The following is a 27,963-nucleotide window of genomic DNA, read 5'->3' on the forward strand; positions in this document are numbered from 1 at the left end:
AGGGGAAAAGAACGTAATAGATTTTCAGCTATTTTATGTTAACTGAAACCATTTAGTGAGTCCATTACATAAATATATTTCATCCTAATCCATGTATAACCTGTCAGCACTTTGCCATCACTGCAGCTACTCACCAAACTCACCCTTCATTACTTCTGTAGTGCCACCTGTGCAGTGCAAACACTGTAAACCAAGAGAGGGGGGAGCACTTTCCAACATGCACTCATAAAAACAGACGGGCGAGGTGGAAACCCACAGTTATACATAAATGGGCTCCCTAACGTGCCTGCAAATAAAATCACTTTGTATAAATAGCCATGGGAGATGACTAGGCTAATAAAAAATCAGGAAAGAGAATGGGGACAAATTATTTTTCCCAGGTGTTCAGTCTGCTCGAGCTTGGAACAACTTCTGTAAACAAGGAGGAGGTGACGGGCACATTACCTGCCTTCCCGTGTGTCCCAGTTACTCCTGCACCAGTTGCATTTTCCAGTTGATATCCAAGTGTATATATATAGTTTGTCTTTGTATAGGAGTGAGTGTGGTGGCTGTCAATCGTGCTCTTCCAGTATTGTAATTTAACAGATTATGGCTGTATGAAAATGATGTAAATAACTAGAAAAAATTAAACTGGATCTCTATGTCCTAGTTTTTGTACATACTGAAACTGCATGGTATTTAAATTATTGTTTGTCTCTGATGTATGCAGTTTCTTAAAAAAATTCATTTAAAAAAAAAGGATTCCCGTGCCTGTGTATTTTATCACGCTCTGTCCCAGTGACTGAAGGTGTAACACACGGATGCAGTCAAGGATACAGCCCTCCTGCTGCCAGCCAGGCTCGCCCACCTCAGTGGGGAGCAAAAGCAGAAGAGTGAGACTTACCAGAGATGATCAGTGGAACATACTGAATGAGCCACAAGTGCCATCACCGAGCTGGATCAGCAAAGGTGTGCAAAGGAGGATGATGGTACCTCAGCTGCTAAAGCTGTACCCAACACTGTGCTAATGAAGAGCAAATCCAACAGCCTGCACGAGACACACACACACAGACATCCACAAACACAACCAAACCCCACCTGCCACCACGATGTTGTTGGTACAGGGAATGCTGTGCCAGCTGCCAGCATCAACGTGCAGCATTTGCCAGCTCTGCTTTCCCATCCCTGTTCACAACCCTTTGTCCAACAGGCAACATCAGGCATTAAAGAAAATGCCAACAAGTAGCACTAGCAAGTGCTGTTGCTGTTCAGCAGAGGAGCCTTTCTTGCACATCTATATTGCCTTTTCATCTTTTTTTTTTCTTCCCCTCTTTCCCCCGAGTAGCTACAGTAGTTGCACAGCATTTCAGGCTGTGACAAGCTGAAGCCTCTGTGTAGTGAAAAGAGAAGAAAAAACCTTCCTATGAATAAGTACATACCTTCAAACATGCTCACTGGCCTCCTCCAGTAAGTATTTAAGGTAACAGCTCTGCTTAGGCTCTTCAGTTTTTGTAACTGATGGTGCAAAAATTCTGACCCTAAAGCAACAACTGACACCCAGCATCCTCACAGTAACTGGCAGAGGGGAGCAGTTCCCCTTCCCTGACACACAGGGAGGCTTCCAATTACACAAAAATTAAAGAACTACATATTTTAACTGACCAAAATCTGCTCCTTTCCCTTGTTGATAGGGAGACACAACATGATCAAAACTCTGTTGTTGGGTCTTTTTGGTTTGTTTTCATTCCGGTGAGTTTTCACTGAACTCCTTACAATCCTTGTTTGTACGCATTTCCATTCTCACAGCCAACAAGTCTGTAGCTATCCAGTGAGGCTTGGATAAATAAATAAAACTGCAGTTTTTGACTAAAGATCCCCTTTTCCCACAACTAGATATGCTTCCACAGCAGCAGTACAAAGTGGTTTGGTTACCTACAGTAATTTCTGTGATTTAACAAGAAAAATATTGGTGAGGATACATTGTACAGGGAATGTGAGAGCACACTCCAATCTCTTACACCGAGACCTCTACAAAAGGGCTGGGGTTTTATGTTTTAGTGGAAGTTTTTCATAAAACCAGTCTGAGTGAAGAGATGTGTGTGCCTTCAGTGAAGTCTGTGTAATTATTAGAAATCAAATTGGAATCCAATGCCATCTTCAGGCAGGAAACAGAGGAGGATGAAAAAAACAATTCTCCATTTAACAGACACACCTGGCTTGCTACCATGCTCTCCTGGATGACATAGAGGTTAACAGAAAACAAATAGCAAAGATAACCCCTTCCTCACATTAAGTACTTAGCCAAGGATTTCAGTGTGAGGCTCAACTATATGTGTAGTTTCAAAACAATCTGTGTCTAGCAGTCCATAGCAGACAAATGAGCAAACTTTAGTGGGATTTCCCACTTAAAGTGCCAAGCTGGACACCACAACTATTGAGCTGGTTTAGTTCAAGAGGTTAAAGAGCAACTGTTTGCCTCCAAGCCCAGGCTGATGACAATTGCTGGAGGCACAGACCTTGTCAAGTTCCCCTGATTGTCACACACTGGGGACAGTGAAAGCTCCCCCTGTGCTCTGCTGCTCTCTTGGTAAGCAGGTCTCTGAGCTGAAGCGTTTTACTCCACTGAGCATATAAGCAACGGAGCAATCACCAAAAATTAACTGAGTGTAAGTTAGCCAGATTCATACTTCCAGTCTTTTGGGAATTCAGTACTTTTTCTGCATAAACTGATTCCCTCATAAATCGACACTGAAAGTTTGCAAATGGATACATTAAGAGAAACACAAATGTCTCTTACCAGATGGGTGAAGGAAACATGGACTTAAACCACTGTATCTTCTCTAGAGAACTCCCCTCCTTCAGGATAGCCCACAATAAATAATGCACTCTGCATTGAAGTCACACTCCTTCTTTATACATAGAACTGAAAAAGCTGCACACAAACTTCAGCTGGACATCACAGGGGAGCAGCATTTGAGGATCCATCCCACATACAGTGGGATGTTTAAGTAAAATTGTTGTTGCTCATGGAAACATGAAGATTTTTTACTGTGAGGGTGACCAAGCACTGGCACAGGTTGCCCAGAGAGGTGGTGAAGTCTCCATTCTTGGAGACAGTCTCCATCCTTGGAGCCACATGGACATGGTTCTGGGCAACTGACTCTAGGCAGTCCTGCTTGGGCAGGGGGGTTGGACCAGATGGACTCCAGAGGTCCCTGCCAGCCTCAGCCTTTCTGTGATTCTGTAAAAGCTGATCTCTCTCTTCTGTGCAGCTCCAGGGCCTGCCTACTGATAGAGATCTAAGGCTCCTCTAAATTAAAAAAGTGTTTGGAGCCTTCAGTCAAACAGTAATTGGAGGAACACTCACTGGCAAGTCTGGAAGCAGTAACGCTGACTGGCATTTCTAATCCTGATTCAGTTCACCTCTCTTCACAGAATATGAGTTATTGATTCCCCTTCAGGACTGAAACTGCTGAACACCTTCAGTGTCATCGATGCTCGTTTTTTCAATGACCAAGTAATCCGCTGTGTAAAAGCCTGGATAACGCACCTGTACTTATGGGGTTGTGTGAATTAATTGTACAGCCTGGGGGGAAAAAAATCTTCAAATAGGCAATCTCTCAGACTGCACCTGTGGCCATTATTTGAGAAACTTGTGCACTGCACGTTACAGAATGCAGTGCTATTGTTCACAGAACATGCGTGCTCTTTCCCATCCCCCTTACCCAGCTCCCACACCTATGCTGGGAAAACAGGCTCCCATCTGAAGTGAACTCACTGGATTACACAGCAATGGATTGCAAAGCAGACGTGAACATGCTTTTTCTGAACTGGCTAAACTCGGGCACTCCAGAAACACTGACAGCAGCATCTCAGCCTCCAGCATAGATCATGTTCCCAGGGTTTTAGGGGTAACCTGAGCCGAGTCCCGAGCCTCCCCAGTCAATGTGCTTCAAGGTAAACCTGACGTACTTTAAAACAAAAGTTTCTAAAGCGTTTCAAGTTTGCCCTACACTGAGTACAAGCTAAACACACCCTTTCAAGAGCAATGAGCATTACTCGGCATACTGAGCATCAATTTGAGTCAACTAACAGCTAAGTAACACATTTTTATATACAATTCCCTGGGCTATGCAAGAGATAGAAATAGAATTTTACCATTTTACGAGAAAAAGATCAGTTCTCCAGTAAACCTATGGTTTCTACTTAAATCATGAATTACATTTCTGTATTAAATTTGTTTTGAAATCTAAGCCAACAAGAATCAAATTACAACTTCGTGCCAAGCACTCAACAGTTTATTTTTTATATTTATTACTGGGCTGTAATGCTGAATTTTACTGACTCATCCCAACTGATTTTCTCCTTACCTGCACAGATCCACCTCTCTAGAATATCCTCCATGAAGAACAAAGACAGAGGTACAGCCATAGAGAGCTGGTTGACAGATAAAAAGAAAGTATTTTAAAACACTTTAGAAAAGGATGTCACCCCTGATCATTGTGACATCCTGTACCTCAGTCTTGTGAAGCCTCATTTACCCAAAATTGACAGTATTACTGGAGCACAAGTGCATTTCTAGCAAAGGCATGCTTGTCCACCAATCCAGCAGACTAACATTCAGTACATTCACCTTACAAACACCTCCAAATAGTAACTAGTTACGTCAAGTATAAGCTGGCCTACAGAAACATGCTTCAGGAGTTAAATTTACTTCTTCAAGAGCAAGAGAGCACACTGCGCAATCAAAATAGTGTAGCTGGCTGACCAAAAAACCACTTTGGAAATGATCACACCACCACTAGATATCTTCATTCCACCTGTATTTATTGAAAAATATTTACATATTAGTGTTGTGACCCACCTCAGAAAGGTGGGGTGGGAAGGGAGTTGCCCAGGTTTTTATTAATAAATCCCTTGGGGTGGATTAGAGTGAAAACAACACTGAATAATTGGTGTTTGAAAACATACATATGTAGGGTTTATTTTAGAACAATTCTGTTTCAAAGGCAAACAGGCATGGTGCCGTTTTGGGTGTTATCATCTATACCTATCATCTACAGCAATATAGCGATCATTAGGATAACACTTAAAGAAATACATAAGGGAGAGAAAGGGAAAGAAAGGATAAAGGAGGAAAGATATATAGAGTCAGTGCACACAGGGTCCAGCAATGAAACTTGGTAGTTGCAGCTTCCTTGTCTATTAGTTGAAGTGGTGGTCTTGATCCGTTGGGGTGGGGGAGGGAGGCCCACACACTCAAAGAAGTAATGAGTTATTATATACCTACAGAACACTTTGCACCTCCCTGTGGTGGGGAGTTTTACCATGGAATAAATAGTGTTATGGGCCATGCCACGAGTCTCCAGTGTCTCCTGGGCTCGCACAGAGTTCCTGTGAGGGGCACGGTAAAACCCTTTTTCCCACCTTTCAGGACAGGCGCAGGGATGGGCTTTGACAGCCACGCCACGAGCCTCCAGCGCCTCCGACAGCCCAGGCCAGACGCGCAGAGTTCATGTGAAGGGCACGGCAAACACGGCGCTCCCCGCCTTTTCAGGACCCCTCGGCAGCACTGGTAGAGAGGTGGGCCCCACTGGGTGAGCAGCGCCTCTTCTCAGCCTGCAAAAGTCCCCTGGAGATCCTAGAACGCACAAATCATTAACCTCTTCAGTCTCTGCCAATTGGTCTCTATGCTTTAATAGCATTTTTACATAGGTTAATGAAGAACATCACACTAGGAAGGGGGAAGAGTGATGTAATGTCTTCTCAAATGTCTTTTCTTTTCCCCAAGCTGTCACAAGCCAGGACAGCTCTCAGACTGAGTGTGCTGGAGTCCCACAGTGTGTGCGCCACAGATCGACAGCTTTGCTGACAATGGCATCAGTGTTGTCTTGAGGAATCTACAAAAGATCAGGGCAAGATGCCTTGTTAGAGCACTTCATTCGGACTGTTTTGTTTAAAATAAAGATTCTGAATTTCCAGTTCAGATTTTCTCTCTTTAGAAAAAAGAAAACAAAACTAGAATCCTACCTGCCTGCTCCACCATCCCACCACCCTTCAGTCCTACACACACCATATTACCTCTGGGTTTTGGACAAAAAGCTTTTATTTACAAAATGGTAAGGTTACCACCCAGACATCTCACACTTCACACATCCCTGAGTCAACAGCAGGTAGAACTCACCCTGGTCATCCATGACCAGAAACACATCTCGTCTAACTAACCTGGGTTACACTGGGATCCTACAGCCCTGCTGTGATGCTCATTACTATTCAAGGTCAGGAAAGTTCAGGGTCAGGTTCACAACCCCATCCTCACATCAACAGAAAACACACCTTGGGTCTGTAGACTCGCACTCAGAAAAGAAGCAAAAAAAAAAAAAGGCAGACAGAAACCAACCCCTCTAAGGAGCTTCCATAAAAATTAACCTAACCTCACCTGCACATACTTTTACAGAAAAACCCTTTAGTATTACAAGGAATACTGTCAGTTCTGTACAAACGTAGATAATACATTCCCCAAGCCTAAAAATAACTTCACTCTATGAAAGACTGACCTCCTCATAGAAAAAATTATTCTCATTCCTGTGCATTTTTCCTTCACCTTTGCACTATTCCACTATTCTCAGTAAGGAGTGTAATAATATCTCACGGTACATCTGTAATAATATCAACGGTGACAGGCAAACGACTAAGGCTGAAACAACTTTTATAAAAGTACAACAGAGTACTTACATTCTCCAAAAATTGTGTGATCTTTTCTGCAGTATTCAGTGCTATTATCTTCATTTTAAAGGTTAATAATATCTCCAAAGCAACAAAAACGAGAATCTTGCAGGACCCACTAATAACTTTGTCCCAAACCCTACAAGAAAATGAAAGGAATCACTAAACATTATTGCAGTGCTTATCTGCTTATTTATCTGCTAGAACAGCCTTCGTACAATCACCTCTTCACAGATTATTTTTCTAAGCAACAGCAATGTATTGAATTATTTGGGTCAGGGTAAATAAAAGACATTTTATCAACTCTTAAATCTGTTCAGAGCAGAGGAATGGCAAGCAGTAATTGGTATGTACTAATATGGTGTGTTGCTGTTTAGAAATTGAACTGTTTACAAGATCAAGTACAAAAAGCAAATCTTGTTTTAATAGTCTGAACTGTAACAACTACTCTGCCATGCAGGGTAAAGGTTAGAATTTTTCCTAGTGCAAAAAAGAAGAAATTAACTTCATTAGCATGCCTAATACACTCTTCCAAACAGTTAAGTAGCTGAAAATTCAAAGGGATGTAATACTGAACTACTACATCATAAGCAGCTAAATATTCCAGGTCATTGCTGTATGAGATACAAATATGACCTATCAACAGGATGTAATCCATTAGGTTGAAATCAGGCACAAGGAACAACTATTAAGTCTTCCAATCCATCCCACTGTGCAGACTCTCTCAGAATTGCCTAAGCACTCCTACCACTTGTATGAAGCTGTACTTAGGACCTCAGTTTTAAGAAAACCTGACGGGCAGGGCTCCAAAAGCTGCAGGTACTTCAGTAACAGAACTTGGATTAACATTAAAATGGATCCTTATTACCAAAACTACCAACAATTTGAAATCATCCTTCATCCAGCAGCTCTCTCTCAGGCCCAGCTCAACATACTCAGGATGAAAGCATATCCAAAACCAGTGTGAACCCAACCATCTGTCAGATGGCAGGTTTTATGGGCTTGCATTATTTTTAGTTCTTCAATTTTAAAAGCTGTGTCAGAAAGACTTTCTGAGGATTACAGATATTGCTCCTTCTGGGCACTTGTTCAAAGTACATCTCCTTCCAAATAAAATCATGGGGGACAAAGATCACATACTACCCTCCGTAATTTCTGAATATAGTCACACTAATTGAAAAACATCTTCTGCAGCCCCCCTATAAATCTGGATCTGTGGGTGTGTTTCTTCCAAAGGCAACTCAATTTTTGTATGACCTTTCCCAGACAAATTTGCCCTTCAGCCCAGAGTGCCAGCAGAGGCACGACATGAACTTTGAGAGTTGAATTGAAGTATAGGCATCACACTTTTAAGCAGTGAGAGTCAAGCCAAGAGCCATTAAGATGATGAAGAGACTGCAGCACCTCTCCTGTGAGGAAAGGCTGAGAGAGCTAGGACTACTCAGCCTGGAGAAGAACCTGGGGAATCTCATCAATTTACATAAATACCTGAAGGGAGAGTGCAAAAAGGATGGAGTCAGGGTCTTTCCAGTCATACCCAGTGAAGGAGCCTGAGGGAACAAGCACAAACTGGAACACAGGAGGTTCCCTCTGAACATCAGGAAACACTTTTTCAACGGTGAGGGTGACTGAGCACTGGCACAGGTTACGCACAGAGAAGTTGTCTCTCTCCTTGGAGACATTCAAAACTTGTCTGGACATAATCCTGGGTAACTGGCTCTAGGCAGGCCTGCTTGAGCAGAGGGACTGGTTGGACCAGTGCCCTCCAGAGGTCCCTGCCAACCTCAAACTTTCTGTGATTTTTTGGTAAAAAGCTTTATAACTTGCTGAAAGGCTTGCTGCTGCTGCACAGTGCTTATTTTTCACACTGTGACTCAAGTCAACTCTTTATCAGTTTCTTAATCTCCTATTCACATGAATTTTTTTACACTATTTTCACCACCTCTCCAATCATCAAAACAGTTATACTAGATTTTAATTTACAACGAAGAAAGGAGGAAAAGAATATGTAAAATCCTCAGGACTACTCATGAAAAAGAAGGAAACAAAAACTCCACATGGACAGATGGGGAGAAAAAAGGCACAGCCTTGTCCTTTGCAATTTAGTTTTAATTCCCTGTCTTGCTATGATAAAAAAATGAGTATAATTACCCTATTGAGAGGAATAACACATAATCCAACATCAAAATCTTACTGCTTCCCAGGACAAATTATCACTGTAAATATTACACTGATGTTGAAGTTGGGTCTCGAAGGTTTGAGCAAGGATATGAGAAAACTGAGATGACAGCCCTGTACCATACTGTACAGGTCATCCCTGTTTACTTCTAAAGCATTTTCCTTACCAAACACATCTGTTTAGAACCCAAGAACAGCTTTCCTCATGTGTTTCATGTGCATCAGAATTATGTAATTATGAATGACAATTACAAAGAGCAGCAAACCTCAAAAAACAGGAAATAATTTTTAAAGTTAATATTAAAGTGCATGTTAATTCAAAAGTGCAAAGTATAAAACACTCAGTCTCCTTTCATTATTTTGCTTCCAATTCTCCTGACTTCAGCCTCCATAATTACATTAGGTTATATGCTATGCTCAGAAAACACTCTATTGTTTTCCTGCGTTATTTAATCTGATTCCAGAACAAATCTTTTAACAATGGCAAAATGGATGCAGTATCCAAATCACCAATGTCTTCACGAATTTTGGAAGATGGTGCATAGAAAAGTGGGTGAGATGTCAGCACTAACCAGCTGTTCTGCTGCAATATTTTTCCCCTTAACATTTCCAGTTTTTGTTACTCTCAATGCAATTCCACCAGCAACACTGTGATCAAGAGTCAGCACCTTCTCTGTACCAGCAGAGCCAGGAAGAACAACATAAACTGTGCCAAAAATGGAAAAAACCCACAGCAGATTAACAGTAGAACAGAAACATCATGCCACTGTGCCTATAGCCCTACTCAGGAATGCTGAAAAACTCCCTGTATTTGTGTGGCTATCTTCCTCTGTGAAATATAACCATTCAATTAACTACATGAGCACTCTTGTAGGTATCTGTCTAACAGTGAAACAGTAGTGTCAACCACAAGGAAAAATAAAAAGAAACAGGAAGCTCTTAAAGCAAAGAGCATGCCCAGGATTATACAAATGAAACTATTTACTTTTCACTGAGCTTTTTCATTTGCCAAGATACCACTTACTCCATGTGCACCTGTGTGTGAAGGGATGCCATTCTCCAGGCAGTTTCTGAGGTTCCTACACTGCTGCAGTGCGGTAGGACACACGAAGCATCACAGCATCGCTGCTCTCTCTGAAATATTACAATTAATCTCACAGTTTCACCCCTAGGCTTCAGGGTAGACATTCTCAACCTTTCTCCCTGGTTCTGGTCCTCCAGTCGTTCAGGCCAGAGATATCTAAAAAGAGCCACTGCCTTCTCCTCTGCCTGCGCCTCTGGGTGTCATTCCAATGGTAACTGGGCGCAGAGGGACACGACGAGGCTCGCACAAATCTCATCCCAATGTCATGTCATAATCTTGTGCCCACCCATTTATAGAGCTGAGAAGCTGCTCAGTTACTTAAGACAAAGGCAAATCAGATTAAGTTTCTCCACAGTAGTAGCCAACATACACATGTTTATGCCCTCCCACTCCACAGTACATTTAAGGCATTTTTCATATTTCTGTTGTTTCTACTAACTAATTACTTACATTTTTACAACCAGATATAAATTATGCAGGACATGGAGATCACAGACGTAAAACTGCAGAAGCCATATACTAATACATGAGGTAGTGTCAGTTGGAAAGTCATAAATTTCGGGAGAATGACCAAACACTTTGCCACTACCAAGTTGCCAGAAACTAATAACCTAACACCACCCTGTTAATGCCAAGCCTTCAGTGCAGGATACAGACAACATTACTCAGGGGCACGTTACATGACTGGCACCATTAGGCCATAAAAAACGCCTGGCTCATTCACAATTACAACTGCAAAGCTGCACTACCTCTGCTGTGGCTGGATCATCTGGGGTGACAGCGCTGGATTAAACTGGCAGCCAAAGTGTCATTTTGCCTCTAGAGCTGAAGCCACAAATGGAACAACAAGCTTTAAGAGCAGGGATTTCTAGCTGAGGGCCCACACAGCACTATTGGAAAGCTTTCCAGGTATGGCTTCCCAAACAGATGACCAGATATGCTGCTGCAGAAATCAAGCAAACAGGGCAGTGATGGTATGAAAACAATGCAGTTCTCTCCCTGTTTGAGAGACAAATACACCTTTCTGTCCCTCTTAAACCTGTGCTACAGGCTGGTTCATATTCCAGAAAGCACCCTGTCTATATTCCAGGTGGGATACAGAGTCTTTGAAATGACCAGTCTGCTCCTGTCTTTTGCCAATATGGCACCTTTAAGAAATTTTAAGAACCTTGCTGAATAATATGTCGAGTGTATTAGGGCACACAAAGACACTGCATAAGCTCAAAGGAAATGTTTCTACCTGAAACCTGTCCATATACACTTTCCAAGCCCACTTAAATTAAACTGATGCATAAATTTTACCTATGGCGTGACTGGAAGTATGCAATAAAAGAGTATTTATATTGAATGGCAATGCCCATCAGAAGTTTAAACTGGCATTGTGCACTGTCATTCCACCACTACCAGAAAAAATTTCTGCACAGCACATACAAGTCTTGTACATCTCAGAATAAAAACAAAAAAAAAAAAGAAAGAAACCCGTGAAATCTAGATTTAGCTGCCTGGCAGAGAGGACTACAATTTATAGATAGTAATCAACCTCTCCAAGAAATACAGTGCTAAATCATAAGTTAAATTAAAATCATAAAAGACTGTGTTCACATCATCTCTCACTTCACAAAAAAGTAAGCAAAATTCACAGGAGAATTGGAGGCCTGTTTTCAAATCTCAGCAGTTCCAACACTGCCACTTGGATGCATTTCAGATAAGCATTCAGGCTCCTAGATTCTAATCCAAACTGAATCTCCAAGCATTAATTAAGTTCATCTGTCACATGCTACCCATGAAGTATGTTATTTCCTTAGTGAATAAGGCCATTATGATTACAACTGAATAATTCAGAAACCTAAAACTGCGAAGAAAAAGTGCACTTTTATCATGTTCCCACAAGAACTGTTGGGAAAAAGGATTGCTCTGCCGTCAGAAGTATCAACACTAAAATTTGTTTTTACTCCACAGTGATACCAAAAGCCAATATTTCGACCTTTTCCATGGGGGAATAAAAAAGTATTAAAAAGATTCAAGGTAATCAAAATATTCTATTTCAGTAAGGTCAAACAGTATATATGAATGCTAAACATGCACACTGACTAGACAAAATATTTTATGTAAATAAACTGATTCAAAATGATAGAAGTTTGAAACTAAAGGTTCTGACAAGATGAAATGCGAAATCAAAATTCTTCATCTAGATTTTTTCTTTTACACTATCAAGATGACACAGCTCCATAAAATGTTCTATTTTCAACAGAAATTTTAAAAAACCCTTCGTCTTCCAAGAGCAAAACTGCTCTGATGCAAATTCCTCTTTCAGCAACAGCCCTCAGCCATAAGACCAAATAGCAAAATTGAATCACATAAGCTCTAAATAAAAATATTTCCTAGGAGACACGCAAAGAGGTGCAGTAGATTGCAAAGGCCATTTTAGATCACAAAAGCCTATGGAAAAAAAAGGTCTAAAGAGACTGATAAGTCCCAGCTGCGGCAGTCACTTCTGCTGACCTTAGTTTACATTTTAAGGCATTAAGTTGCACAAAGAGAAAGCACAATGAAACAAGAGCAATCATTACCTGCTGAAAACAACCTAGAAAAGCAAATGTGAAAGAGATGTAGGTAAACTATGATGTAAACACTATGTAAACTATGTAGGTAAACACTATGGTGTGTTCAATTGCTTTTAGGGCTGTAACAAACACACTACCTACTTAAATAATTTCTGTAGCCATAAAAGTGGCAAAAGCTTTCAACCACAACATCACACACGACCAGCACACAGAGATGACTATTTTGGGGCCTTAGAGGTGCTTGATGAGAAGAACTTGCCATGTAACAATTACAGTGCTGCACCTAAAGGTTCAAAATGTTTTTTTCTCTCAAACACATTCCTGGATGACAACAGTAAAACATCCAGAACCTCAAAGGCCATGGTCCACTAAGACCAGAGAGCATGATTTCTAATCTTAACAGCTTGTTCTCTAAAACTTTGTTTTTATAAGGGCCAAACAAACATTTTTTAGAGCAGCCATTTCTCACTTTTCTTCATTAAACATGAAGTTCCACGTAAACAAATAACACTGCATTCACTATTTAAGATTATGACCAAGTTTACCACCACAAAAGCATTCTATACAGAGCAATTTACAAAGCACTCTGTTTCCACATTAGGTTCCTACACTAACTGAAGCCCTGGAATTGATTCCCTTGAAGTAAAAATTCTCTTGAACCTTATTACTTCTCAAAGTTTTCAGGCTGCTGAAGATGAAACCATCGGGTTTTTTGTACCACATCCTGCTCAGCTATTAGCAACTCTTATTAATGCAGAAAGAATATGTTTCTCAACACCCAGCTTGAATTTCCTGCTTTCCAAGAGTTCTCAGGCAGCAGAACTAGAGAAATAATACAAGTTTCATTTCAAAAGCCTTTCAGTGAAATGCCATGCACCAGACTTTTGTCCTTTTAAAAGCTCAACAACCCACTCCTAGCTGTAGAATCCTGATGCAATCCACTATTTCATTAACTTTGTAATACTCAACCTGCCCTAGCACTTTTTAAACAAACATTCTGTCATGGTTTAACCTCAGCCAGCAACTGAGCGCCACACAGCCAACGCAGCCACTACTCCTGCCATTGGGATGGGAGAAGAACTGGAAAGGTAGAAGTAAGAAACAAACTTGTGGGTTGAGAAAAAAAGTGCTTCATAATTTAAAAGAAATAATAATTTCAAAAACTGTAAGGAAGAGAAGAAAAAAATAACAAAGAGAGGAAAATAAAACTTGAGACAAGTAATGCAGATGGAAACAGTTGCCCACCACCAACCGAATGACAGCCAGCAAGTCCCCAAGAGAGTCCTCCTCTCTGCCAACCTTCACCCCAGCTTTATTGCTGAGCATGACTCCATATGGAATGGGATATCCCTGGGGTCAGCTGTCCTGGCTGTGTCCCCCTCCCAGCTCCATGAGCAGCCCCAGCCTCCTTGTTGGTGAGCAGAATGATGCTGTGTTAGTGCCAACTCAGCAGTAACTAAAACATCCCTGTGTTATCAACACTGTTTTCAGCACAAATGCCAAACACAGCCCTATATGAGCTACTCTGAAGAAATTTAACTCTATCCCAGCCAAAACTACTACATATTCCCAAAATCTTTTTCATCTAACAATTATGATGTTACAGTCACTCCCTAAGAAATGATTTTCTTTAAAAAGTCTGAAAACTGACTACCATTCAGCCATCCATCACTAAGAGAGGATTTTGAGTTTTAAATCCCAGGAATGTCTCACAGAATCAGCTGGTATTCTTAACTCCATTCTTTTTTAATTTCAGTGGGTGAAATGATCACACAGAGATTGATTATCCTGCATCAGCAAAAAGGGGAACTAAATCTGATTTTATCATTTCCAAGTCAGCAATGAAGTTAACACCATAATCTTACAGATAAAATACAGAAAGCTCTTTGCCTGCAAGTGCTGACAGAAAGCTAAAAGTACTATGAAGTTACAAACTGAAAGAAGAGAACTTGCCTCTGTAAACTGGACTCAGGTAAACATCCTGCAAAACACTTTTTAAACCAAAGATCATAAGGGAGCTTGCTCATCGCAGCACATGCTTTCAGATGCATCAGGAGTCTGTTATCTTCAATGTTCAAATACTGCTCCAGAATTTTTGGCTGAGAAAGGATTGGAAAATTTTAGGTAACTCACATCAGAAAACCTTCATAGTTAATGCACACCCCAAGACATGTAACGTCTTAAAAATTCAATCAGCATAAAACAAGATGTTAAAATAATGAACTCGCACTGTTTTAACTGTTCCAAAATATGAGTGTTGCTGACTTTTGCAATTAATTAAGTACTTAACTAAATAAACAAATTCAGCTTCCTTAAATTGCTGACCACTAGCAGAACTTCCAATATATGCAGTATTCCCTAATGCAAGGAGGTGTTTCAGAGCTTAAGGCAATACAGAGATTAAACATCCACTAATTACTGTTACCTTCACAAGTAAAATCGAGTTTCATTCACCTCAAACCTAATAGCCTTAGCACACATAAAAAAAAATCTACACACAAAGCAGCAAAACCCAGAAAATCAATTCTCAGAGTAAATCCCTGTACAAACCATTAAAAGCTGGACATTGATTTATTGCCTAAAAACCCAAAGTATTTAGAAGGATAAACATGTGGATAATTTTGTCATCTTGTTTAAATTTTAATGTAACACAATACACATTTTCATAAATTCAGGAGTACCTTTATGCTTTCTGTCATAGTTAAGTAAACAGCTAATGGCTTCAGCTGTCAAAGGGAGAAAACACTTCTTTTTTCCATATTCTCACCTGCAGAATCTTGGTACATTGCTTATATTACAAAAAAAAATAAAAATTAGGGAGGGAGACACTTGGCACTCATTATGTAGTGAGAGTACACACTTTCTTTAAAATTACTCTTTTTTCCTTTGAAAGGAACTAAAGAAATCTGTACGGTTGAATGTATCACCTCCAGAAGCAGGAGATAGGTTTAAAAATTATTTCTTGTTCCAAAAGACTAACAAACCAAGGGTAGGCATCATTTTCTGCAAAACAAATTTTCATTCAGTGCTTGCCAGTGCACAGGTACTCTGATACCTTTACCTCAGTAAATACTGTTAACTAAAGAGCTTTTATCTGGTAAGGCTATTTAGAGAATTACAAAAGCTTTCGTGATTTTGATAAGTACGCTTTTTCTTTACAATCAAATTTTAATTTTATAAATCAGTAAGACAGAAATTCAAAATTAACATTCTGTGACAGCGCTTAAATGATCAGTGCTGAAGGAAAACTATTCCACTTTTTATTATAATCTAATTTTCAACAGACTGTTTTTCTGAAGATGTAGTGCCCTGCTCCATTTAAAATGCAAAAACAATTGTGCTTTGTCTATCATACAATGAGCAGCACATGGATGCCAGAGATGCAGTCTAAAAAGTAGCAGGCATATGTTAAGATGTTCTTAACTTTGTAATTTAAATTTAATTGTTTAAAATAAAAAAAATTCTTAAGTGACCGATTTGTGAGAAATATAATTCATCTAGATACCAGCAACCTTTAGACAACCTAAAAGGAAATATAATTCAAGTAGATACAATGTAACCTTTAGACAAGATAAAAAGAAAATAAGATGTAATTGAAAATTACCAGGTAGCAAACAAAACCAATTTCTAATGTTACATTTGACCAAGTGTCCTACAGGACAGCACAGCCACAACCTAAAAAGCACTCCTCCCATCTTCTCAAAACAGCTGGTGGAACAGAATCCAATCCAGTTGTCTCCATGTATTAATGCCTTCCACAACTGCCTCTCCCCACAAACAGGAGACGAGAGAAAAAAAAAAGAAAAAAAAATGTGTTTTTTCCTTACCAGTTGTTGTAATGAATCTTTGTGCTTGCTGTTCAGCTGATTCACAAAGCAACTGACAAGCCAATAGCATTCTATAGGATCCTCCACCATTTCCTCCATTGCTTTAGCAATAGCAAGAAACACTTCATCTTCAGGTTCCTGGAAAACAAAACCAAAAACAAGTGAACTACACAGAAGTATTAGGCTATTCTGATTTAAATTATTCTTATATTCCTTTTCTCTGCAATTTGGGAAAACAAATGGAAATCAACGCACATAAAGAGCTGTTCTGACATTCATAAATAAAACACTGGGCCGTAGCTGCACTATGATGACAAATACTTACTAAAGCAGAGCAAATAAGACCTGTCTTGATTTTACAACCAAAACACACAACAGGAGCTTGGGAAAACTGTTTCAAAGTTACGAATTTTCTCAAATGAGAAAATACTACATTCTAACAAGGTAGTGATACTCCCGCTTACATGGACCACATATTTATACTGCACAGCAGCAGAATTTTTCATGCTGTTGGTTGCTAAGGGCCAAACGGGATCCTCAGACACCTCTGTCATGGATGTCACAGCTCACGCAGCCATAAGCTGTGCACCTACTTTCAACACACAGAAAATCATTTGGTTCGAGATAAAACTTCCTAGAGACAAATACCTTTTCCAGATGACGAGTATCTTACTCCCCACAACCCATGACTAGAAGCATGTGGTGGGCACGCCATGACCTTCTCTCATGACGATATACTTCCCCAACAGAAGTATCAGCCTAAACCACAGGTAATGGTATGACTGCACAACTAGACCTCCTGCCAACAGCTGACTCAGGAACTGTCTAAACTGGGAAGATGCAGAAGGAAAGTCTCTGTATTTGCCCCATTTCTCACAGAAGTTTTCCTTACACAGGCAGTACTGACTACTTAAGGAGGCAGGGTAAGAAGCCAGGTGTGAGTCCACCGGCTGCTGTACTGTAACCCTCAGCAGCAGTAAGCTATGGGATCACAGGTTTTGATGTATGGAGAGTCTTAAATACTACTGGGATATGTCTCTGCTACACAGACTGCTGCAATGCATATATTCCTACTTAAACTCTCTGCTTTCAGATCGCACAAAACATTTACCAGACTTCTGTGTGGTACTCAAACAATTCAAAATATTTAGATCAATCCAACATCATCTTTATATTCCCCCTGCCTCCACAATAAAACTGCACTACTATCAAGCAGTAACCTCGTACTTAAGGGGACATTACTGCACCAAAAGCAGGCTGGCATAAAGAGAACCAATGCTTTCTGCAGCAAAACAAACCTAAGTTACGGGACTAATAACTGGTGCTGTGCTAAACACCACCTCTAAGAAACCCCATCACAGTACTGAGAGCAACCAGTGCTCTGGGATGCACTGACAAAACACTTGCTCAGATGGCAATACTGCTCCAGAAGGGAGGAATTTTCTGCCCACTGGGTCACAGGCCAAGATCAAGGAAATTTCTTTAAAGGAAACTTGCAGGGTAGGACGGCCACATTCCTAGGCAATGGTAAGGGCACGAAAACATTCTCCCTCCTCTAACAACAGAATGCTGTACGCAATCCTCCAGACCAAAATATTATTGAACTTTCCGTATGGACTTTAAGCTTTCTTTTTTTTTTTTATGTTCTTATGTCAAATTTCGTGATGGACAAATTAACACTAAATAAGAGATAAAACCCACCACAGAAAGCCCTGTGGTTCCTTTCATCACATCCTCTTTGACAGAGGCTTATGCGTAAGATCCACGCATTGTTTTTCTCATCACTCTACTGGCTTACCATCACATCAGCATCCGTTTGTGAGTACACTGTAAACTGCAGAGTACGTGCATGACCTGACAGAAGCCCTGATCGATTCAGACTAACATAAAAAGGAGGTCAGTACAATAAAGTCTAGATTTAAAAACAAGTAATTTAAATATATAATGCAATTTGCATTAAATCATGGCTTGTACTGGTTCTGAATTATCCTTGTTCCAGGACATGTGAGAATCTATGAGCTCCAGTAGGATTATGCCATTTTCATTTCAGTGCTATAAAGAAACTGAAGTGCACCAGAGTACAAAATGCTCGAATGCTAGCAGGCAAAATACACAAAAGGGATTCTAAGGCATAAAATCCTACATAAGTACTTAGGGGAAGAAAAAGAGAAAAGCACTTGGACTAAAATTTCTTATTTTATACCAGTACTTCTCTGTTTTCCATTCACCTTACTTGGTCTATCTACATGCATTTGTGGGGTGACTTGCAGTTCACTGACCAGTGTGAAAGCCAAGTTTCGAGGCAATTTTCCTGATTCCAGTTGATGAATGCGCAGGAAAACATCTACCTGTGGGGTAGAATCATTAATAAAGCGAATTACACGAAGAGCATGGTGTATATCCCAGTACTGCTCCTTCCGATACTTCATCACCAAAGCATGAGATTCATGGTGAGGAGGAATAATTCCTAACAAAAATTAAAAAAAAAAAGTAATTAAAAGAAAAAATATAAGTGACTGTAAAGAAAAATCTTACTTGTTACTGGCTTACCTAGTTTTTAGTATAGTTATAGTTGTGCATTTGCACCCACCTTCCATTTATCTTGAAAAGTGGCTGTAGAATGATTTTTATTCACATTAGCTGCTCATTTTCTCAAATTCTACACTTTGTCTGAGATGACAAATATATAGATTCAATTAACCAATGGAAGATACTGTACAACTCAGTATTAATTACTTTACTCTCTGTATCATAGATTAAATCTCTCTAAAACCACATTTAGAAGCAAAATCGATCATACAGGTTCTATCAGTTATAGATTAAAACTTCAGAATATCACATAGGCACTTCGCATTACATTCTTAGCACAACATGAATATTTTTTCTAGTTTTCTAGGAGAAAAAAAAATTAAAAAATAAATAAAAATATCTAAGTAATAAAGTAGAGATTAAATTGCATCTCCAGAAGAAATGCACAACATTTCAACACTGGAGCAGAATATTTCTCAGTGCAGAAACCCACGAGAACAAAGTATTCTTCAAAAATCAGTTTGAAACAAGCTACCTGCTGCTTTCTCCCTCATTTTAAGAAAAAGATATTCCTGCCAAGTGTTAAACCATGAAATGACTGAGTTTAGTAACAAGCGCATCAGACAGAAAATTATCTTTTCATTTCCAACTGCAAACCTGTCTGCATTTCAAAAGCTGGGACAGAGCAAGACATTTTTCATGTCATGCCAAAAGAGAGTCAACATCGTGACTTTGCATATACATACTGCCGACTGCTCTCCTCAAATACAGAAGACAACCTCAGGCAGAAAGAAAAGAAGCTTAAACAACACAGGGATGCCTAAAAGCCATCCTGAGTCACACCTAAACAGGAAATTAATGGAGACATTGCTGACATACCATGCAACCTGGGACAGTATCAAGTCTTGGTTCATGTCTGAGATAAGGAAGCCTATCCTGTCAGCAAAATTTTCTTAAACTACTAACATTATTTAGAGGACATGTAACACTTCCCATCAGAAATAGACTTGGCTGTCGTTCCAATTACTTAGGGAGAGATATTTTGCATTCCTTTTCAATACCAGCTTTTCTAAAAAGTGTTAACACTGAGATACAGCATAAGAGAAGTTCTTGTTCACCTCTGTTCACCCAAGAAGTATACAGAATGACAGGATGGGTGCTTGAAGTCAGAATATCTCAAGCTGGAAGGGACCCACAAGGATCACTGAGTCTAACTCCTGACCCTGCACAGGACCACACCAAAAAATTACAAGTCTGAGAGCACTGTCCAAACACTTCTTGAACTTTGGCAGGTTTGGTGCCATGACCACTTCCCTGGGGAGCCTGTTCCAGTGCCCAACCACCTTCTGGGTGAAGAATCTTTTCCAAATATCTAACTTAAACCTCCCCTGACACCGCTTCATGTTGTGAAATTAATCACTCTGGGTTTAAAATACAAAATCTTTCTAAAAATCAATATAATTTTCCATGCAGTTAACTCAGAAGGTGTTTTGTGTTATAATTCACAGATCATCTATCTAAAACAGTCAAAGATTGACCACTGGCTCTGCAGTGAGCCACAATTTTGCAGAGACTATATTTTGCTATTATAATTTTGGCTGAAGGATCTTGTACTGAGTCACTTGTCCAAACCTCCTACGCTATATTTCCTACAACTAATATTTTAAAGATGCTGACTACTTCACTAGGGCCCAGGATGCAATCATGTTTTTTATGGCAAAGGCTTTTATCAAGTAGAATTACTCTGTCAGTTCAATGATCAATGCCAAGAACTCCCAAGTTTTATAATTAGATCTTGCACCTTCTGTGCACTGTTCTTTTATTGCCTTTGCCAGAAACAGGCTCACAAATCCAAATAATCAGGGATATGAAGCCACAACTTTTAAATTGTAGAAAATTAGAGGGAGGAAAAAAGAAAAAAATTAAAATAATTTTTAAAACTCATCTAAAACTTTCTAATACACTATTTCAAACTCCAGACACTATAGTGGAATACGGAAACCAAGAAGATATTTACTTGAACATTGTTCAAGATTATGGCACAGCCCAAGATAAATAAACATCCTAAACCAGACAAAAACCGTTTTGGAAAATAACCATTCTGAGGTAGGAATCACCAACCTTCCTGACTCTGAGTCACATGCCAAGAATCTTCATGTACTCTGGAGAGCCAAATGACAAAGAATATGCGGGATAGTTCACAGGCAGTAAAAGACAGCAGCTCCCAAGCCAATCTGCAGACTGATGCTGCTGGTCTCCCCGATGAGACATTTTGGCTCTCAGCTCCTTTCCTGCCAGCACAGCTCTGGCAGCAGCAGACTGAGCACAGGAGCCACGCTCAAGCCTTTCCAAAGCGGCACAGTGCTCCCCCACCAAGAGTATGGTAAATCACATTTCTCTTCCACAGATTCAGTCCAACCTTCACACTCAACCTGTCGGTGTTTCTCTACACACAGCAACTCTAAGGAAAACAAACTCTCCAGGTACCTTGTACGGGTCAGAACTCCTAGGCCTTGCACAACCCCTCCTGTCTCCAAGTGACACAAGCTCACATGTAGTAAAACTTTGACCAGTTAGTGCAAAGTCATTAGTACTTTTGAATTAGTCATCTGACTAATGCACTCCAAGGAAAATATAATCTATTTATGGGTTTTCGTGGTTTCTGGGGATACCATAACTTGTCTTTGGCCTCATAACTTCTTCAATGGCAAATACAATTCAAAGCCAGAAGCAAAACCAGAAGAAACCAAGATTTTTTGGAACACAAGGCTTTTCTTTAGAATAAACATGCATCCCATACCTTGCCCAGTTTAAAACTGATCACAGCTTTACTTCAACCTAACTGTATGTTATTTCAGAAACAGCACTGAATATCTTATCAGGTATTGGTGACTTCCTACAACCCACATTCCAAATCCATTTTTTAAATGTAACTGCATAGTGCTAAAAAATTAAATACAGAAACGCACTCTTCTAGGTACACTTCAGCAAAGTTCTCAAAAACTATCCATGGAATATTATTTTATAATTACCATTGTGTATGCGAGGTGGATACAAAAGCAAGATAAATATGCAGCAGTAGGCAAGGTAGTACAGAATAATCCATGTCATTACCTCTATAAAAAATACACCTTCCTACATTCTATGTTATATTTCATACCTAGAAGCACTTTCCACACCAGTATACGATACATGGATGGGAGTGGAAACCTTTGACTAAATGTGCAAAGCTTCTCAATATCTGTAGAGAAATAAAAAGAAAAAAAAATATTATAAACTTAAATATAAATATTTTTGCGCCTCTGATCTACCTAAGTCTGACAAATTTTTAGCTGCTGACTGAAATCCTCACTTTCATCATGTATTATCAATAAGTTCTTCCACCACTTCAACTGGGAATAGAATGTGCCCTATAAACTGTAACAATTTTGAAAAATATATACGTTGGCTTGATCTACAGTAAAACTACTTTAGGTTTCATCAGGAATAAACTGCATCATTTTTATAGGTATTTTGTAAACATAAACACTGTCAAAACAATTAGGGTTTTTTTAAAAGGGACAACATTTATCTTTCTGTTCTGTTAGAGATGTGGCACTCCTCAGGGACCAACAGCAATAACAAAATCTTCATTGTTTTGAAGTTATATGGAATAAACAGCATGAAATGATGCATTCTCTGATTAAAATTGCTTTCACTAGAAAACTTTTAGTTTCTTCAGCACAAAGAATGAGAGAAGAAAAAAAAAGGAAGTAAACTGACAAATTTTCAATAGTTTTAAAAATCAGATTTTCAGATCTTTGAAACTCAAAGGTCTGCTGGCAGTAACTGAGATATTAGTGGTAAAACATGAAAAACTTAAATGAGCATTAAGCACAGCAGCTTAACATTTTCTATTACTTCCTCCCCAGCCCCTTATCACCCAAGTAACAGAGGAAGCAGTGAAATCAACTTGCCCAAACGGTCATCTTTTAACAGAATTTCCAGTGACTTCTTTTCTTCAACTCCACGAAACCCCACTTTTTCATAATACACTGAGCGAAAATTTCTCTGAGAGTCGTCAGCCATGACTGATTCCTTCTGGAGAAACAGTAATTTTCTTAAGACTTACAAGAATATATTCCTTTTATGCTGAAGTCAAGTACTTTTGCACACCAATAAAAGTTAACTGCCTATGTTTCTCCAGGAGTAATGCACCCTACAGAACATTAAATCTTCCAAGCTTTTTTTCATCATATGCTAAGAGAGAAAATCATTACTTTAATCTAAACTAGGTCTAAAGAAATCAACTTTCCAAACAAAACATAGGAAGCTTTTATTTTTTAAGTTATTCCCATAGTAAATTATGATACTTTTCAAAAAGTTTTAAAAAAAAGTCTGCTAGAGAGACACTTGGTCTTTTACATCACACCACATATTTCAAAACCAATACAAAAAACGCAGTCAAGAGCCTGACAAAATTTTGGGTACAGAAACCCCACTCAAGTATAACTGTTACCCAGGTAAGTAAAATCATTAGGCTTCATACTCACCAGATGAGGTAACAAGATGCAAGGATGAGTCAATTTTGGCCTCAGTGGCACAGGGGGTGACAGGAAAGAATAAAGCGAGGGATGTAGGTTTCTTCTTACGTTGCAGATAAGAATTAAACGTTCATGTTGTTATCAGCTGATGTAACAGCCATAGCCTCAAGCTTGTTATTCCAGCACTGAAAAGAAAAAAATGTCTGTGCTGGTTTAAAAAGTAAACCAGATGAAGAAATGAACCCAACTCAAGAGAGATGACAAGTCAGATTTACAATTTACTAAGAAGGTTACAATAAATACAATTTTACAGAGGAGAAACTGGTTTTAACCCCCAAAGACAGATTTATGACCCAGCATCCTGGGACAAGAACTAAACAGTGTTCATTAGCCCCTGTGCTGAGCACCACATGGCACCCCATGAGCAAAGTAAAAGGAAAGGATTGGTCCAGATGATGATTGCAGCAGCCCTGTTGAAGTAGCGAGAGTGGCAGTCACAATCCTGTTGAAGTTCTGGTCCTCCTCTGGATCCAACAGACGAGTGGTGTCTGAAGTCCCTAAACCCGAAGTTTATACATGTTCAAGTTCAAGTGGGAATGCCCAGTACCTCCCCCAGGACAGAGAGTTTCACAATGGGTGATTTAACTCTGTGGGATATTTTTGGAATCTTTGATGGTCTAGATGTTGCAGCTGCCTATTATGCCAGTCCAAGATGAGCCCATTAGCAGAGATGGCCCCTCAGGCTGGGTGTGAAGGAGTTAATGCCTTTCCGGAGGGGAGTTGTCACAGCTGAGTCTCTGGTGTGAAAACAAAAGAACATTCCCCTGCCTCACAGGTTTTCTTTAACACCCAGTTTGTAGCCTGAGGTGTCAGGTGTGCCCTGGAACAGCTGCTGCAAACAATCCATTTATTAACAGTCCATCAGAAATGACACAGAGGGTGCAGAATACACAGTTTTGGTTATACCCACATAGTGATAAACTGGTCCCAGCCCCTGCAACTAGGACAATGTCTCATCCCTGCAGTGGAAACAATGGTAAACTCCAGTGAGTACTCTGTGTTTCGTAACAACTGTAAATGACATTTCAATTCAGTTCAACTTTCTAAATATCAAATCTCTCTCGTCTGCAGCCTTGCAAACGCTAGAAAGCCCAGTTTCCTAACTCAGAGGACTAAAACAATATAAATTTTTATGTGTTGTGACAGCAGCAAAACTTGGAGAAAAATATTTTGAGTGAGGGGCAATGGGTGAATGATGCACTGTGAAACTTTTCTAGATAAATTCTTATTTTCTTTGCAGAACAAAAGTACACATTAGGAGCAAAGCACTTGTGGATATAAACAAAGGCACAATTTTGCAAAGAATGCACATGTTCAAATTTGTATGTCTACCAGGCCTATTTGTGTTTCAAATTGTGACTGTTTTTGGAGTTTTGTAGCATCACGGCCAAGACTAGAATGAAAAAATATAAACCAGGAAACGACTGAATTAATGCCTTCTGAGACAGGTCAAATATTATTTCAGAACCAGAGGGCAAAAAAAAAATTACTTGCAAGACATGCCAGTCCTGTACTAGCCTATGAAAATGACTCTGATGTTCATGCATTGTGCATTTAAGGGTCCAGTGATCGCAATGGTCACTATTTACACTGCAGCCGTGTCTAATGATGACTTATGGTGCTATAGGTACTCAACTACTTTTAAAAATGCTTAGATTTTCATCTGCATTTTCAAATTTTTAAAATCTGAATATGTGCTATTTAGAAAACTAATTTAAAAAAAAACCCCACGTTTAGCATGTACCACTTGTGGAAAGCTGACAGGAGAGTCACAGAACAGGAACAATAAACATAATCTGAAAAACAACAGTACTTTCTATTAGAAAGGAATGTTATTTCAATGATTTTAAACTACCACTGTAACAGCAATACATTTTATTTACTCAGTGGAAATTAAAAAAAAATAGCAAGAATATAGTCTCCTCCTCACTCATAATTAGCGTAAGCATTTTCATGTCAGGCAAACGACCAGCGTTCCAACCTTCACACGAATCTACAACATAATTGAAAAGGGAAGGTGGGGGGGGGCCGGGAACAAACCATCCAGCCGGCTCACTGGCGACGTTCCCTACAAGAGCCTGCAATTAACTCGCCCTGTCTTCCCCTAAAGCATTTTCGGCCTTCCCGGCGGGTCTCACGGCACCCCCCGCGCGTCGCTCCGGCTGATGCAGCCCGCCACGGAACGCCCTCCCTCGCAGGCCCCGCCGGAGGCTCCCCCCGCCCGCCCGTACCTCAGGGCTCCACTCCTGGCCTCCGGCACATTCCCAGAGGAAAACCCACGGGCACACCCAGACACGGGACCGATGCTCCCCTATCCCCCACCCCCTTTCCCGGGACGCCGCTTCCGGCACCTCCGGCGGGCGGGGCGGGGCGGGGCGGGCGCAGCCGCGTTTCCCTCAGCCGGCCGTGACCGTAGCGCTCGGGAGTGTTTTCCTTGTGTGGGATTATTGCGGCCTCTCGGGCTCAGCCGCTCTTTTACGCACCCTGGCTGTGCTCCCCGTGGCCTCTCAGTCCGAGCCCTCTGCCCTCCCAGTCCGTCCCTCCATTCCGCTCCGTGCTGTTGCCCGCACGGCGTGGGTTGGCGCTGAGGGCCGCGCCGCGTTGCTCGCTTTAATGGGTGTGCTTGGAGTTTTGGCCCCATCCCCCGTGACTCCTGGGCACGCTTTACCCTGAGCAGTCTCTGGGAGTCGGGGTGCGTTTTCCAGGTCCCAAGATTTACTCCGGCGGACGTGACCAAAGCACTGGATACTAAATATCCCGCCCCTCAGAACAGATAAAGGACTTAGGTCTCGCTGTTGAAAGCCTCGAATATCAACCTGTCCTGATAAAGCTGTGAGACATCAGACTAGCAATGCGATTTTTATTTTGGGTTCAGGTTTTTTTGTAGTTGGCGGTGATGTTTTTATTCAGATGTTTGAGGCCTTGCCAGACTCTAGCTGTATGATTGCAGGGACTAAGCAGCTGCTTTTAGCAGGAGCTGAGTTTTCAGCTCGTGGCCCCTTACCAGGAGCAGAAACTTGAACGAGACTATCAAACACCGGAGTTAGCCACACCAAGATTTGGAAGTACTAGAATCACAGAATCAGGGAATCAGGCTGGAAAAGACCCCTGAGATTATTGAGTCCAACCTATGACCGAACATCAGCATGTCAACTTGACCAACTAAGTGCCACATCCAGTCTTTCCTAAACACCTTCACCACTGCCCTGGGCAGTCCATTTCAATGTTTAACAACCCTTTCCATGAAGAAATCCTCCTGATGTCCGGCCTGAACCTCGCCTGCCACAGCTTAAACCTATGTCCTCTTGACCTGTCACTTGTTACCTGGGAGAAGAGTCCAACCCCTACCTGGCTACAACCTCCTTTCAGGTAGATGCAGAGAGCATTAAGGTCATCCCTGAGCTTCCTTTTCTCCAGACTAAACAACTCCAGTTCCCTCAGCTGCCCCTCATAGGACTTCCCTTCCAGACCCTTCACCAGCTTCATTGCCCTTCTCTGGACCTGCTCCAGCACCTCAATGTCCTTCCTGAATTGAGAGGCCCAGAAATGGACACAGCACTAGAGGTGCAGCCTCACCAGTGCCAAGTACAGCGGGAAAGAAGACAAGGCAGCTGCTTAGGTTATGTGGCCTATTTTCAAATGTACAGAACGTCCCATTATTTTAATGTTAACCAACACTTTTGGAACTGCCCAGAGGAAAGCTCGCTGTTAGAAGAACAGGCAGACTTTTGTCGGACACAGCTCACACAGGAGTGTGTTTCTTGGGTCAGAACAAGGCCTAGCAAATACGTTTATTGAAGTAATTCCACACAGCAGCAGGTGGCAGGCTGGTTCCATTTTTGGTCGGGTTTGACTTCTCCAACTCAAATACATCTTTTATCGATAGATGGCACTTGTCTCTGGATGAGATCTGTTTGGTGGTGTTGGGAGCTCACCAGTATCACAAGGTTTAGGAAACAGCTACTGAAATTAAATCTCTTCAGTTTTCAATCATTCAGTTCTGGCCTGATCAAGATGTATTACATAACTATAGTGGAGCTCTGAAAAAGACTGACGCCTAGTACAATTTATTTTAGCATTAATTTATTGTACAGCAGATACAGAACATTAACAACTATGCCATTGCTAAAAATTCCTACTCAAAAATATGGTCTGACATATTTAGCTGCATAAAAATACAGCATAAAAACAATACCTGTCCTGAAAAACAATAAAACTAATACACCCCGCACAGTAAAGTTTCTAAATCCAGTATATAGAAAGCTTCTTAATCATGTTACTTATACACTGAGATTTTCTTATTGGTGCCTGTAAACAGTCTCCATAATAGGTTATACATAATAGGTTATAGTGGGATCAGTTGTGTATATATATTGTGGACATAAATATTTAGGTCAAGGGGAAATGAATTAGTTTAATATGAGATTTTTCAAAACACAAATGAAATTAAAGGCATAGGTTGAGCATGAACTGTTAATGACTACAATGATTAT

General features: G+C 40.4%; 1 protein-coding gene across 5 annotated transcripts; it reads right to left on the minus strand.

Annotated features, from left to right (window-relative positions):
* Positions 1 to 4,789: 4,789 nt before the first annotated feature.
* On the minus strand, positions 4,790 to 25,978 carry TBC1D7 (TBC1 domain family member 7). 5 transcript variants are annotated; one of them, XM_050314509.1, is made up of 9 exons: positions 25,954 to 25,978; positions 23,420 to 23,595; positions 22,844 to 22,964; positions 22,048 to 22,128; positions 18,587 to 18,825; positions 16,359 to 16,496; positions 14,485 to 14,630; positions 6,715 to 6,844; positions 4,790 to 5,879 (listed from the first exon to the last, which is right to left on the minus strand). In XM_050314509.1, the coding sequence occupies exons 3-9, from the start codon at positions 22,953 to 22,955 to the stop codon at positions 5,793 to 5,795; spliced, it is 933 nt and encodes a 310-aa protein (XP_050170466.1). In that variant the 5' UTR covers positions 22,956 to 22,964; positions 23,420 to 23,595; positions 25,954 to 25,978; the 3' UTR covers positions 4,790 to 5,792. The 5 variants fall into 5 exon arrangements, with proteins under 5 accessions (XP_050170466.1, XP_050170298.1, XP_050170643.1 ...); XM_050314341.1 differs by having other exon boundaries at positions 22,844 to 22,967; positions 25,954 to 25,976; XM_050314686.1 differs by having other exon boundaries at positions 18,740 to 18,825; positions 22,844 to 22,967; positions 25,954 to 25,974.
* Between the last annotated feature and the right edge of the window lie 1,985 nt (positions 25,979 to 27,963).

This window comes from Myiozetetes cayanensis, unplaced genomic scaffold, assembly GCF_022539395.1.
Source record: "Myiozetetes cayanensis isolate MyiCay16 unplaced genomic scaffold, myiCay2020 scf1, whole genome shotgun sequence".
NCBI lineage: Eukaryota > Metazoa > Chordata > Aves > Passeriformes > Tyrannidae > Myiozetetes > Myiozetetes cayanensis.